General features: G+C 48.3%; 1 protein-coding gene across 5 annotated transcripts in view; it reads left to right on the top strand.

The window, feature by feature from the left end:
• Positions 1-13,543, top strand: part of FAM118A (family with sequence similarity 118 member A) — a 32,231-nt gene extending 18,688 nt beyond the window's left edge. For 4 of the 5 annotated variants that reach the window (XM_050805980.1, XM_050805978.1, XM_050805979.1 and 1 more), the window contains exons 5-9: positions 2,242-2,370; positions 4,076-4,361; positions 6,980-7,012; positions 7,954-8,037; positions 12,003-13,543. In XM_050805980.1, the coding sequence (XP_050661937.1) occupies positions 2,242-2,370; positions 4,076-4,361; positions 6,980-7,012; positions 7,954-8,037; positions 12,003-12,022 (552 nt within the window). In that variant the 3' untranslated portion in view covers positions 12,023-13,543. The remainder of the gene's footprint in view (positions 1-2,241; positions 2,371-4,075; positions 4,362-6,979; positions 7,013-7,953; positions 8,038-12,002) is intronic. The other variant, XM_050805982.1, reaches the window with a different exon arrangement.
• The last annotated feature ends 1,443 nt before the right edge of the window (positions 13,544-14,986 follow it).

Genomic DNA, 14,986 nt, shown 5'->3' with positions numbered 1-14,986 from the left:
TATAATACTAAATTAAAATTGTTATCCTGCCTCTGTTGTTAGCGTATTAGGCCATTCTTACACTGCTATATAGGAAATACCCGTGGCCGGGTGTGGTGGCTCACGCCTGTAATCCCAGCACTTTGGGAGGCCAAGGCAGGTGGATCCCTTCAGGTCCAAGAGGTCGAGACCAGCCTGGCCAACATGGCAAAACCCCATCTCTACTAAAAATACAAAAATTAGCCAGGCATGGTGGCACGCACTTGCAATCCCAGCTACTCAGGAGGCTGAGGCAGGAGAATAGCTTGAACTGGGAGGCAGAGGTTGCAGTGAGCTGAGATCACTGCACTCCAGCCTGGGCAACAGAGTGAGACCCTGTCTCACAAAACAAAAGAAAAACAAAAAATTCCTGAGACTGGGTAATATATAAAGAAAAGAGCTGTAATTGGCTCACAGTTCCACAGCTGTCTAGGAAGCATAGCAGCGTCTGCTTCCGGGGAGGCCTCAGGAAGTTTCCAGGAGTGGCGGAAGGCAAAGTGGGAGCAGGCATGTCACATGGCAACAGAGAAAGTGGCAGGGGGGAGGTGCCACATGCTTTTAAGTGACCAGATTTCTCAAGAAGTCACTATCACGAAGATGGCAGCAAGCCATGAGGGATGATCCTGCCTCATGATCCAAGCACCTCCTGCCAGGCCCCACCTCCAGCACTGGGATCACAATGCAACATGAGACTTGGGTGGGGACAAAGGTCCAAACTGTATCAGTTAGCATGTATTTACAGTTACAAATAACACTACAGGGTCCTCATACTTTTATGTCCTATTTTCAAGGTCAATTCCTATAAGAGCTTTATGGTCAAAAGGTATGAATATTTTAAAGACTGATGATGTAAATTACCAAACTGTTTTCCAGAACGGGCGCCAGTTACACTCCTGGTAGCGACTGTGTGTGGGAGTGTCCATTTCCTGTATCTTGCCAACACATGGTGTTATTAAAAAACAAAATGAAATATGCTTTGTCCATTTGATAGCTGAAAATTTTCAACATTGATTTCTTCTGTTACTAAAGGTTGAGCATAGTTTCACGTGACTATTGATATTTCTTTTGTGACACACTTGCGACTTTTCTGGGTCTGCTTATGTTATTCATAACTAACACTGCTGCCTGTGTTGTCTGGGCTGCCTTGTGAGGGAAGGCCCTGGCCCCGCTCTGTGTACGAAGAAACTGAATTACGCAGAGATGATGTCTCCTCCAGACGTCAGTGTCCGTGTGAGGGCTGGGCTCGGCTACAGCCCCTGGTCCCCTTCTGCACGGGGTGGTGGACGCAGGGGCAGGGCCGCCTGAGGGGAACGGGCAGGACCAAGGCACCCATTCCTGCCGGCAGTGCCATGAGGTGGACACCTGCTCTCTGCATCTCAGCCACACGGTCCCCACTGCTGAGGCTTGCTGTTGGAAACAGACAGACAGTTGCATAAACAGAACTGCCAGCTGGCTACCGCCCAGTGATAGCAGCAGGGCTGTGGGTGTCTGTGTCCCTTCCGCCTGCTGCTGCACGGGCCCCGGGAGCAGACAACTTGACAGTGACCTGATGGGCATCTTTATCAGGTCCTGTGTTCTGTATCTTGAACTGAAAGGAATGTACTTAGCTATCTGATAAACACTTTTCCCCATATATATATATATGTATATATTTTTTTTTTCCTTGGGTGTGTAGAATACAGAAATAGCAGTAATTAAAATATAACATATAACGTAGAATTGAAAGTCCCCATAACCCAACTAAAGTAATCATTCTTAACAGTTTGCGGTAATCTCAAGTGTTAAAGACATTTTCTATGTAACTGTCTTTAAATAAGTTCCTTTTTCCCCCCCACCCCCAAGACGGGATCTGACTTTGTTGCCCAGGCTGGTCTTGAGCTCCTGAGCTCAAGTCTTGGCCTTGGCCTGAGTAGCTGGGATTATAGGCATGAGCCACCACGCCCAGCTAAAGAAGCTCTTTTGCTATCACGGAACCCGCATGACTGGCACTTAACAGCCGATCTTCTCTCAGGTTTGACAGGCGTAACTGTACTGTCGTAGGACGGGAATAACTAGGGCTCACAGCCGAGTTTCTCTTAGGTTTTGAAGGTGTAATTGTAAAGTGAAGCGTCTCTCTGATTCTTTCCAAGATAAGTTTAAAAACTATGGATCCAATTTCAGTATTTTCTTCTCTCTGTTTGAAACAGTTTGAGGATATGTTTGTCTTGGCTTGATGTTTGGTAGGTCCTTGAGTGGGCAAGAGGGCACATCAAGTACGGCGTCCTCCACATTCATGGCCTCTACACGGACCCCTGCGGGATGGTGCTGGACCCATCGGGGTATAAAGACGTCACTCAAGACGCAGAAGTCATGGTACGGCCCGTCCTAATTAGCATCGGTGCGTCCTCTGGGGGATTCCTGGTGGCCACTGGCCATTGGCTGCAGTCGAGTGGCTTCGCAGGCTCCAGGCGTCTGTGCCCTTCAGGTCGGCCCTTCACACAGTTGCTGAGAGAGGGGCCCCGTCTCTTGTCCTCATCTGTGTCTCTGGGATCCTGCATGGTGCCTCCATGTTGAGTAGATGCTTGGCGAACATTCGTTGGAGGAAGGAATCCATGATTGCTTTAAAAGCATAGATCTGCCCTTACCCTCTCCAGGAGCCCCAGCCATTTGGTAATTCTCATCTGCCCAGGTGTACAGTGGAACTCCTCAGCATGACATACAGGGCCCCGTGCAGTCTAGAATGTTGTCCTTATTCTTCCAGGCATCTTCTAGTCTGAAATTCTCTGCTCTCCTTCTTGTAGTTGCAAAGCTTCATTCTTGGCCTGGTGTAGTGGCTCATGCCTGTAATCCCAGCGCTTTGGTAGGCCAAGGCAGGAGGATCGCTTGAGTCCGGGAGGGAGAGGCTGCAGTGAGCTGGGATCACACCACTGTACTCCAGCCTGGGCAACAGAGCGATACTTCATTTCTAAAAATAAAAAATAAAAGTAAATAAAACTTCATTCTCTGTGAGGTTTTTATTTTTCTTAAATAGGGTCTTGCTCTGTGGGCCAGACCGAAGTGCAGTGGCATGATTAAAGCTCACTGCTTCCTTGAACTCCTGGGCCCAAGGATCCTCCTACCTTAGTCTCCCGAGTAGGTGGGACTGCAGGTGTGCGCCCCCACGCCCGGCTGTGAGGTCTTCTTGATGCCCTCGAATGAAGTGTGGAAAAGCTGTGCTTCTGTTAATCGCTGAGAGACTTGGTGTCTGTGGATTCACCCGCAGGCACACAGCTAGGTGCCCTGTTCCTCAGTGCTCAGCGCTGGGCTGGCGTCATGCCGTGACAGGTGTCAGCAGGATGAGTGACGAGGCAGATGCTTTTCAGTTACATCATTAATACTGCTTGGTTATAAGAAATGCCTGTGCTGAGATTGAGCCTCTCTGAGATATTTGGTTAGCTGAATTGGTGATTCCCTCCTGCCTGCCTAAGTGACCCCACGCAATCTGCTTTCTCTTTGCCCACCCGACCCCGTCAGTCACGGTCACTGATGCCCTCCCCAGCCCTGCCCTCATTTGTAAAACCACCCCTGCAAGAATTCCCACATACGACCCACTGAGGCCAACGTTAATTTCAGGGTGTTTTATGTGTGTAATTCTGAACTGAAAACATTTACTGTCCTCATTTGATGTTTTTTAGTAATTTAAAATTGTACCCAGTTTGAGAAAATTTGAGTTTGGTGACTTCCCTGGTGAGTGTGCAGAGTGGGCTGGCCTTGCTGTAAGGGGCGTGTGCACTGCCACCCACCTCGGCCAAGACCAGTTACCCTGGCTTAGGTGGGGACAGGCAGGCTCAGCCCGTGGTCTTTGCCGCCACGGGCTGCTGCTGTGAGGTGACCTGAGTGCCATGTCAGGAGAGGATACTGTCCTTCTAACTGTGTTCCTCAGTGTGGCCCTGGGAACGCCTGTCAGGGAGCAGTGATTTAAAAGCACACACATGTGACTCAGAGCAGTGATGTAAAAGCACAGGGATGTGACTTGGTTAGTCGTAAGCTCTTGCCGTCTTTCAAATGAGCACCCACTTTCTCCGTTGGCCTTTTCTAGGAAGTCCTCCAGAACTTATACCGCACGAAGTCCTTTCTGTTTGTGGGCTGTGGAGAGACCCTTCGTGATCAGATATTCCAGGCCCTCTTTCTTTACTCCGTGCCGAATAAGGTGGATTTGGAGCACTACATGCTGGTGCTGAAGGAGAATGAAGACCATTTCTTTAAGCATCAGGCAGATATGCTTCTGCACGGAATCAAAGTTGTATCCTACGGGGACTGTTTTGACCATTTTCCAGGATATGTGCAAGACCTTGCCACTCACATCTGCAAACAGCAAAGCCCAGGTATGGGATCTGGCTTCACTTTCCTTTTTCTTTTTGTTTTTTTTTTTTTTTTGAGATGGAGTCTCGCTCTTGTTGCCCAGGCTGGAGTGCAGTGGCGCCATCTTGGCTCACCACAACCTCCACCTCCCGGGTTCAAGGGATTCTCCTGCCTCAGCCCCCCGAGTAGCTGGGATTACAGGCATGTGCCACCACGCCCGGCTAGTTTTGTATTTTTAGTAGAGACGGGGTTTCACCATGCTGGTCAGGCTTGTCTCGCCCTCCTGAAGTGCTGGGATTCCAGGCATGAGCCGCCGCACCTGGCTGCCTTCGCTTTTCAAGTACGAAACTCACAGGGCTCTTCCAGTTGTTGCTCTCTCTCTCTTTTTGATGTAATTCACGTATCCAGAAAATTCACCAATCTTCCAGTTATTATTTTTAAAAACTGCATCTGTAATTTAAAATGAGAAGATTGGAGTAATTGGTGTCCTAGTGACAGTCTGTAACTAGAACTTTAACTTCAGGCTGGATGCGGTGGCTCATGCCTGTCATCCCAGTTTTTTGGGAGGCCAAGGCAGGAGGATTGCTTGAGCCCAGGAGTTTAAGACCAGCCTGGGCAACATAGGGAGACCTGGTCTCTACAAAAATGTTTTAAAAAATTAGCTGGGTTTGGGCTGGGCACGGTGGCTCACGCCTGTAATCTCAGCTCTTTGGGAGGCTGAGGCGGGTGGATCACGAGGCCAGGAGATTGAGACCATCCTGGCTTACTCGGTGAAACTCCGTATCTACTAAAAATACAAAAAACTAGTCGGGCGTGGTGGCGGGCGCCTGTAGTCCCAGCTACTCGGGTGGCTGAGGCAGGAGAATGGTGTGAACCCAGGAGGCGGAGCTTGCAGTGAGCCGAGATCGTGCCACTGCACTCCAGCCTGGGCCACAGAGCGAGACTCCGTCTCAAAAAAAAAAAAAAAAGAAAGCTGGGTTTGGTGGTGGACATCTGTGATCCCAGCTACTCTGGGGGCTCAGGTGGGGGGATCTCTTGAGCCTGGGAGTTAGAGACTGCAGTGAGCTGTGGTCAGGCCACTGCATTCCAGCCTGGATGTCAGAGCAAGCCCTGTCTCCAAACACAAAACATAAAGTAACTTTGAAGTTTACAACTGTACCCATATGTATAGCTGGACACATTTATTCCTGTTTCAGGTTTCCTTAACCAAGAAAGAAAACTACCAGGCTAGCTTTATCAGTTGTGATACTTAACACTTGAAAGATGCAGATACCTCATATTTGTGTCCTGTCACTGCAGTTGAAAAGTTACAACTTCACAAGCACAACCTGATTTCATGATGAACACTTGACTTCTTTTTTCAAATGATGTATTTTCCCTGTTCTGAATGTCCCTGTTCTGAATGCAGCACCTCTTTTAAGTAGTGCTCCTTGGCCCTTTTCAGAAATTGCTCATCTATCAGGAATACCAGGATAATTGAGAAATTTTAAAACTTGGTCATCTTGACATAAGGGAATTAATAGCTGCGAGTTTGGCATCATAAAACATTGATGATGGCAAGCTTGGAAAGGCCTGTGCTGGCTCATTTAATTGTAACAGGAAACCCAGGCACACTCACCATACACTGGAACCAGGTTAGCCACAGAGGCAGGTGTATGTATCCAGCTGTGAACTTGGAGACTAGAGAATGCACAGATAATCCAACAGCTCAGGTTTTTCTTGTTTTTTTAACCACTATCATTTCTTTTCAAAATTGCTAATAATTAGCAAAATGGACCAATGTAAGTTCCATTTCCATAAATAAAAGTATAATTCTTATTAAGGGCAGAAGAAAGGAGCTCCTGCTTGCCGTGTGTCACCCCCTACTAGGAGTTCCATATTCTTACCTTAGTTGGGTTTTCAGTGGCAGCACGCAGCGCCAGTAAGCAGATGATTTCGTAGACGAGACGAGCGGAGCTGGCACAGGCACACAACGTGCCCAGTTAGCGCCCAGACATTTTGAAGCTGGGATTGGGATCCTGGCCTGACTGCAGAGCAAAATACACCATTTGGTGCGTCCTGGCACCAGCCCAGTGCGTGGCTCTGCAGAGAGGCAGCGGGCTTTCCTCATGTCTGCCCCCGTCCGCCGCTTCTCATTCCACCCCCACACTCCCCGAAGAACAGGGCCCAGAGCAACCCTGCATGTGCTCGGGCTCCTGGAGTGGGGCTGAGCAGCTTTCTGTCCCGCTGAGGCTCCCTTTCCAGGTTGGGGCAGGCAAGTGGATTCGACAGGCTGCCGGAAGACTGCAAGGTCACTGGGAGTTTTAATCTGTGACTGTCATGAAGGACATTTGTATTCGAATTCATGGAGTGCCACTCCTGATGGGAGAGGAGGCCCATGCCAGTGACAGTCATGTTAGCGACCACGGACACCACGCCACGCTCCCTGTGCCAGCTGGCGCCTTCAGCGAGTCCTCGCACCAAGCCTGGAAGGTGCAGAAGAGAGGGCAGCGGGCGGCCCAGGAGCCCACCGTCCGTGTGGGCCGAGCTGCCCAGAAGCCTGTTGCCAGTCACTGCCGTTCCTAGTCACTGCCTGCCAGCGGCTGAGGAGGACGAGCTCTGGGTGTCTCGGCTCCACTGACTGCTTTTCTTTCTCCTTCAGATGCTGACCGAGTGGACAGCACCACATTATTGGGTAAAGCAGATCTTTCTTCTCGCCAGCCTGTTTTTTGCCTACACATTCCATTGTCTTCTGTCATTCACTGTAAAATCATAAACGTTTGTTTTTCACCTTAAATAATTAGCTTGTATTAAGACAGCCCCACTGAAGATGATAAATAGCCATGCATTAGCATGGTGCCTGCCACACCGAGACACTAAAAGCCATCCCTTTGACGAGGAAGCACAGCCGGATCACACGTGGGCCAGCTGGCACCTGAGCATAATTTCTTGCCCTAGAACCAAGAGTGACAGGGGACTTGGAACAGGTTCTATTTGTGGGATACCATGTGGGGCAAGATGCAGTGCCTTAGAATGACCCAGCTCTTCCGCAGCGTTCATTGCACGGGTCTGAGCTTTCACACAGAAGCTTCTATTTAATCCTTGTTTGAAATGTGAACGCTCTTATTGCTGGGCTCAGTTCTGCCTGGTTATACATTTAACAAGACTTGGTGGCTACAAGCGTCCTCCTGTGTGTGAACTGGGCACCAGGTGCCTCCCCTTGCTGAGCCATTTGGGTAAAAGGGACTCTGGTGAGTGGCGCGGAGGCCTCTGTGCGCAGCCCCGTTTTCCCTGCCTGTTTGGCCCAGCGCGTTCACAGATGAGAAAACGCGCATCGATGTGGGAGCTGCTCGCATCACATCCATGTTAGTGGTGCGGGAAGTATAAAACCGCCGCAGTCAGCTTCCCATCCACCTATTCCCATGCGAAAGGACGTCTTTATTACAGTCGCTTTCTTACTGAAGTGCGACTCCCGGAAGCATGGCTTTCTTTGGAGAGAAGCCGTGGTGTGGTCAGTGTCATCTGCGGGGGATGGCAGGGTCTGTTTGGCCCGTGCTTCAGTAAGGTCACATTTATAAACTGTGCCTCGGCGGGTGGATTCTAAATAAACAAGCTTAATACATTTTCCTCTTTCAGGTAATGCATGCCAGGACTGTGCAAAGAGGAAGTTAGAAGAGAATGGAATTGAAGTTTCAAAAAAACTCAGACAATCAGATACTGGTATTGTGTCCGTTCTTTTTGTGGGGAGCTGCCTCAGGTCGGTCTGGTTGGCAGGCATCTTCAGGGACCATGCCGCGCTTTAATGCTCCGGGCCCTGTGGTGGGAGGATGGTGCATACATTCTGTCAGGGCCAGAGAGCACAGGAGGCTTAGCAGAGACCCTGACCTCTCACCCCAACCCAATTCCAACTGCCCAGAGGTGCTGGTGCCTCTTTAGAAAACTGTTATGGAGAAAACATACACTAGGAAGGTGCAGCGGGCAGAAGGGTGCTGTCTACAAAAAGAAAAGTTAAAAACATGAATAAAAAGTGCACAAGTTATGTAAGGTCAGCTCAGTGCATTTTTGCAAAGTGCACGCTCCCATCTAATCACACCCAGTTGAGGTAGCAGCATTGCCAGGACCCCCCTTGTCACTCTCCAGCCTTCTCCAGCCTCTAAGGGTGACCACTAGCCTGATGCATGTCACCCGAGTCTCTGTAGAAAAGCACTTTAAATCATTTGAGCTGTGCTGCCTGTTACAGACTGAGATGTAAGTGACTGAACTATCTAAACAGTGTATTTGAATAGGCCTCTCTGTTGACACTACGAAGGGCGATCTCGCTCGTTCGTGCCGGTCCCTCCCTCTCCCCTTCTCCTCCTCCTCCCAGGTTTGCGTAGTGCTGTGTGTTATTTCTCATTCTTTAAATAACAGACTTAAGCCAGACTTCCCAACACGAAGCCTGGGCTGGATGGCCCCCCGCTTGCGTATCCCACCCCCTGGCCCGCCGGCTTCCCCGTTTTGTTGGTCTCCGTGGTGACAGGACAGAAGGGAAATGAGACCCCCAGTCTGTCTGTAGGTTGACTATAAAAGTCGGCAAACAAAAGCATTTCCTTGATGAAAACAGCGTCAGTGTTCTTTCCTGCTTAGCCAGCTTGTGGCGGTGGCCGTGGGCCCAGTGCCACGGCACCTGTGCCAGCTGCAGATGTGTTCTCAATGTCAGGGTCAAATGTGGCTTGTTCTTACATTCCATTCTCCCATGTTTTATTGTTTAATATTGGGGCTTTGAGACATTTGTGTTACTTATTATTTTTTGAGGAGTTTTTAGGTTCTTCTTTCCCCTTTGTTTTCCAAAAAATAACGTTTCCCAATATTCTTAAATGTATGCATTCCCTCAGCTTTCAGAACTAAGAATTTTTTTTTCAAAAAAGTATGCATTCTCTTCATCCTGCCACCCCACGTCTCCCAGGACACCTTCTCCTGGTCAGCTCCGTGGGGGACTGCTGTGTGCCTGCCTCCCGAGCTTCCCTCCTCCTCTCTGAGATGGAGGCCCAGGTCTCCCTTGTTCTGGCCCCCCGTCCATCCTGCTAGTAGCTCCTGAGGCTGCTTCTGCAGAGCCCTGTGCGGGGTCGCCTCCCGAGGGCGATGTGTCTGCAGGTGTCTGTGCCATCCTCATGCTCGTTGGTAGTTTTGGCGTGGGATTCTTGGTTGTGATTCCCCCAGACTCCACTGTCTGAAGACCAGGTTTCCTATGAAGAGGGTCTGATGGGAACCTGTTCCCAGTGATTTGAAGGTACCCGTTGCTTTTTTTCCTGGGAGTTTTTAGGGTCCCCTTTTCCCTTGAGTAGAAATCCAATGAGGATGTATTTAGGTGGAAAACTTTTTTTACCTGCCTTATTCACGTGTTCTTTTTCTTCCTCCATTTCTCCAGTTCTGGAATAGTCTGTGATTCTCTTTATTTCTTCTTTCCATCTTCTCTGTTCTCCCTTTCTGGAAGTCATACTAGTTGGGATTGCTTGGATTGATTTCCACTGTCTTTTAAGTTTTCTCTGATGTCTTTTTTTTATTTTTTGAGACAGAGTCTTCTGTCGCCCAGGCTGGAGTGCAGTGGCGCAATCTCGGCTCACTGCAACCTCTGCCTCTGGGGTTCGAGCCATTCTCCTGCCTCAGCCTCCTGAGCAGCTGGGACTACAGGCGCCCACCACCATGCCCGACTAATTTTGTATTTTTAGTATAGATGGGGTTTCACTATGTTGGCCAGGCTGGTCTCAAACTCCTGACCTTGTGATCCACCCACTTTGGCCTCCCAAACTGCTGGGATTATAGGCGTGAGCCACTGCACCCAGCCAAGCTCTAGTTTTCTTAGTTACCTTTTCTCAGAGCATCTGCTGTTCTATGTCTGTGAGAACTCTGGAGACAAGTCAATCTGGTTATCTGACTCTACTACATTCCTGAAAACAGTGGGAGAGAGGATTTTCATATAATAGGAGTTTATATTTTAGTACTTCATATAAGTAAACCAAAGTAAAACACTCTTAAATACCTACATAGCAGTCCACCAAAAATTTCTGAGAGCTATGAAGCATCCAGCTTTTCAGTTACCTCTTCATTTAACATTGAAATCCTTCAGCGGGTATGTTGGAGCAGTATTATGTCCCTGCATGTTCCTTCAACACCACAGGGACCATGTGCAACAGTACATGTTATAAAGATTCATAGTGAGTGCAAACTTAGTCAAGTAAAATAAGGCAGTTCTAAAAGGGCCAGCTGCAGAGTGAATTATAGCGCAAGTGAGGGCTGGCAGCAGGGGGTGGGGGTGCCCTAGTGTCCTGCCGTCCAGGGGCAGGAAAGATGAGAGTGAACTGGTGTGGGGGTCCTCATGGGAGAGCTGTGAGGGGCAGCTGTCGCAGACTCGACATCCTCTCGTTTAGTTTTATACAACTTTGGCCAGGCGCGGTGGCTCACACCTGTCGTCCCAGCACTTTGGGAGGCTGAGGCAGGTGGATCACCTGAGGTCAGGAGTTTGAGACCAGCCTGGCCAACATGGGGAAACCCCATCTCTACTGAAAATACAAAAATTAGCCAGGCGTGGTGGCACGTGCCTGTAGTCCCAGCTACTCAGGAGGCTGAGGCAGGAGAATTGCTTGAACCTGGGAGGCAGAGGTTGCAGTGAGCCGAGATTGTGCCATTGTACTCCAGCCAGGGTGACAGAGCAAGACTCCGTCTCAAAAAAGATAAAATAATAATAATAGTTTTATAGAACTTCAGGTGCACTTGGGGGCACACACGTTTTAGAGAATTAGATTTTGATAGTGTTTTGGATCAGACTGAAATATTTTTGCAAATATTTGGATTGTGAGTTCAGCTAGTAGAACCATCGTGTAAGTAAAAACAAAACACAAAACTGGTGTTCTGTGAACTGTTTCCTCTGGGGTAGGTGGTTCTTTCCCACAACTTTCTTTCATGTTCCTTGTTTGTTTTCTGCACATCTGGGCTCCTCCAGTGCCTGCTGACAAGAACGAAGGCCCAGGCAATTATGCTCAATAGATTGGCTTTCTTCTGCCGTTGCTCTTGTTTTGTGTACATAGATTTTGTCCCCCCCGTAGCCTACCTCTGACTGGTGTGCGCATCAGGAGGCAGGGCCTACTGCCTGGTAGACCTTGCTGTGGAGCATTGGGCAGGGATTTTCTTCAGTACCTGTGAGATCTGTGCTCCTAGACGCCATCACCTGCACCTGCAGTCCCAGTTGTCCCCACACAGTCATGTCTCCTTAGGGCGAAGCTCCTGGCCTCTGTTGTACAGAAAGCCTTGGCCTGTCCTGCATGTGGGTGAGAGAAGCCAAGCCCGGGGATCCCAGAGGAATCGACAGGCTGCTTCTCCATACCTCCAACAGGCTCTCACTGTATGTTTGTTGAAATTGCCCCATCCTCAGTCCACTAAGAAATAAAAGAGCATCCATGTTCATGGATTGAGATTCCCACAGATGGTTGCAAATGTAATTGTCATCACTTGCTTGATCCCCTGATGGTATTGATAATTACACAAGGTCATTTCCAGACAGTGACTACTGTTTCCATTGTGGAGGGGTTTTCTAAGTCTTCCGCACGTAAGAACAATTGTAAAGCAGTTTCTGAAATAGAAATCTATTGCAAATAATTTCTTTTAGCTGGACTTTAACCCTTGGGCATATCGTTCTTTTATTTAAACAGATGATGCTGGAGGGTCTTGAAATCTTTAAAACCAGTAAAACCTGCAACTTGAAAACCAGCCTTCTGTAACCACAGTGCCCAAACGAAGAGGAATGCGTGGAGAACTCCACGTGGATCTCTGATTGCAAAACCTCACATACACCAAGAGAGCCACATGGGCGTGTGGCCCTCAAGGCTGGGTGAGAGGGCTCCCCTGTGTGTTGAACTGTGCAGGAGGTGACGCAGACACACTTCAGGTGAACTTTGCAAGGACTGATGGACAGCTACCTCAGGGGCCAGGATCCATGGGAAGGGGTGGACCTGGTGTTCCCGTTCCCATCTGACAGGCTCTCTTTTGTCAAGGTGGTATTTTTTGTAATAAAAGGGGAAGAGTAAAGACTGTCCAAGCAACAGTAGTTGCCAAAGAGAAAATACGAAATAGACACTTTTTTTTTTTTTTTGAGTCAGAGTCTCACTGTCACCCAGGACAGAGTGCAGTGGTGTGATCTCAGCTCACTGCAGCCTCCACCTCCTGGGCTCAAGTGATTCTCCTGCCTCAGCCTCCCGAGTAGCTGGGATTACAGGCGTCCACCACCATGCCTGGCTAATTTTTGTATTTTTAGTAGAGTTGGAGTTTCACCATGTTGGCCAGGCTGGTCTCGAACTCTTGACCTCAGGTGATCCACCTGCCTCAGCCTCCCAAAGTGCTGGGATTACAGGCATGAGCCACTGCGCCCAGCGAAATAAACACGTTATAATTTGTATGTGGAAACATGTTACTATAGAAAGCATTTTAAAGGTATGTTTGTTCCACTGTTAAATAGTAAAGAATGAATCCGCTAGTGAAAATGGTATGTTTTTAGGGAGAACAACTGGATCAAAGGGCTTCTTTGGAATTAGTTTTAGTAACTTCTGTTCCAAAGAAACACAGGTCTGATATTGCTAAGAACTGTGAAATCGGAGGAGCCAGAGGCCCTTTGCAGAAGTTCAGGCCAGCGTTGTGCAGGGCCACTGTGGCACTGACAACCAGGACAGCCCAAGTTTGAAAGACCAGGTTTCAAACATTATAAATTCCAGGCTTTGCAAGTCTGTTATTGTCTCTTAAAATTCTCTTCTATGGCCCATATTAAGGGAGTTTGCAGAGAGTGAGGGAGGCAAAACTTGAAAAGGGCCTGCAACACTTTAAACCTTCTCAGGTTCACCCACATGAAACGGCTGTGCTGGGTGCGCTGCTGGTGCTGGGGAACTTCTCTGACTGTGACACAGCAGCGGCTTCTGTGGTGGTTCATGAGTGGCCCTACGGTCAGGGGTTCTCTTTGGAAACAAACAGCCCTGCTTGGTTTCAGTTTGAGGCCACTTATCTTCAATGTGACATTTCTTGCCAAGCCCTGTGACACTCCCCATTGATGACTCCCACAGGTACAGAGAAAGTTAAGAACAGGAAATAGAAGGGTAGAATGCAAAGGGAGGGAGATAAGCCCTGAAAACTTTTTTTTTCTTTTTGAAGCATGGAAAACAAATATTTTATGCCACTCCAGCCATAAATAAAATTTTAACTTCAACCCTGTGTGCTCAGTGTTTCTTTAGTTATGCCAAGGCTTGCTAGAATGCTATTTAGTGAGAATTTGTAGCTTGAGTTGCCACCCAACTGTGAAATCAACTAAATGATTACTTGAATGTGTTTAAATGTTTTAAAAAGCAAACATTATAAATTATTGTTTTAAATGTCATTTACTAAGTGCAGTCAGGGAATATCTGAATCTGAGAGCTGGCCAGACACAGGGTATAGCAGAATTACAGGCGTAGGGGATGCTGTGCAGTAGGATGTAAAGCTCATTACAGCCCATTTTAAGAAAAGCTTTGTGTTCTCTGCTGGAGGACGCAGCCATGTTGTTGTACCACATGGATGTATCTAGTTGGTTCTGTTGTATGCTCGTTGTAGAATGTAAAGTTTATTCCAGTGCGATTGATAGATTAGAGGCAACTCCAGCATAGTGTACTTGCTTGTGTATAGTTTAGTCAGTGAGAAACATCACATGAGGAGGCAACAAAGTTGGCCCTGCTGTTTACTGCCTCAAGCTAGAATAGCCATTACATTTTAAAATGGTTACATTTTAAGGCAGGGTAGCTGAAACCTGTAATCCCAGCACTTTGGGAGGCTGAGGCGGGCAGACCACTTGAGGCCAGGAGTTTGAGACCAGCCTGGCCAACATGGTGAAACCCTGTCTCTACTAAAAATACAAAAATTAGCTTGGCGTGGTGGCGTGCGCCTGTAATCCCAGCTACTTGGGAGACTGACGCAGGAGAATCACTTGAACCAAGGAGGCAGAGGTTGCAGTGAGCCCAGATCGCACCACTGCAGTCCAGCCTGGTCGACAGGGAAATTCCATCTAAAATAAATAAATAAAAAATAAAAATAAAATGGTTAAAATTTAAAGTTATACAAGTACCTGCTAAGAACCTCCTTACTATCTCAACAAAGCCTGAATATGTACTGTGGCCCTTAAATTAGGTTACTGGGCATGCTCTGTTATATCAGAAATGACTGAATTTGGTGGGATCACTGATGGTCTGTCTGTAAGTCAAAGTTATGAAAGAGAACAGCCAAGTGCGGCGGCTCACGCCTGTAATCCCAGCACTTTGAGAGGCTGAGACGGGTGGGATCGCTTAAGGCCAGGAGTTCGAGATCAGCCTGGCCAGTGTGGTGAAACCTTGTCTCTGCTAAAAATACAAAAATCAGCAGGGCACGGTGGCGGGTGCCTGTAGTCCCAGCTACTTGGGAGGCTGAGGCAGGAGAATTGCTTGAACCCACGAGGTGGAGGTTGCAGTGAGTAGAGATCGTGCCACCGCACTGCAGCCTGGGCGACAGAACGAGACTCCGTGTCAAAAAAGGACAAATAGAGTGGCTTCTGCTGTCTGCAGTTCATAGAGGTCAGCTATCTCACCGTACTGGAAGTCCCCCTCAGGGAAGGAACCAAATCTTTTTGAGATTTAATTTCTTCCTC

This window comes from Macaca thibetana, chromosome 10, assembly GCF_024542745.1.
Source record: "Macaca thibetana thibetana isolate TM-01 chromosome 10, ASM2454274v1, whole genome shotgun sequence".
In the NCBI taxonomy this organism is placed as follows: Eukaryota; Metazoa; Chordata; class Mammalia; order Primates; family Cercopithecidae; genus Macaca; species Macaca thibetana.
The sequence above is the reverse complement of the archived record's forward strand: the minus strand, read 5'-3'. Positions and strand labels throughout refer to the sequence as shown.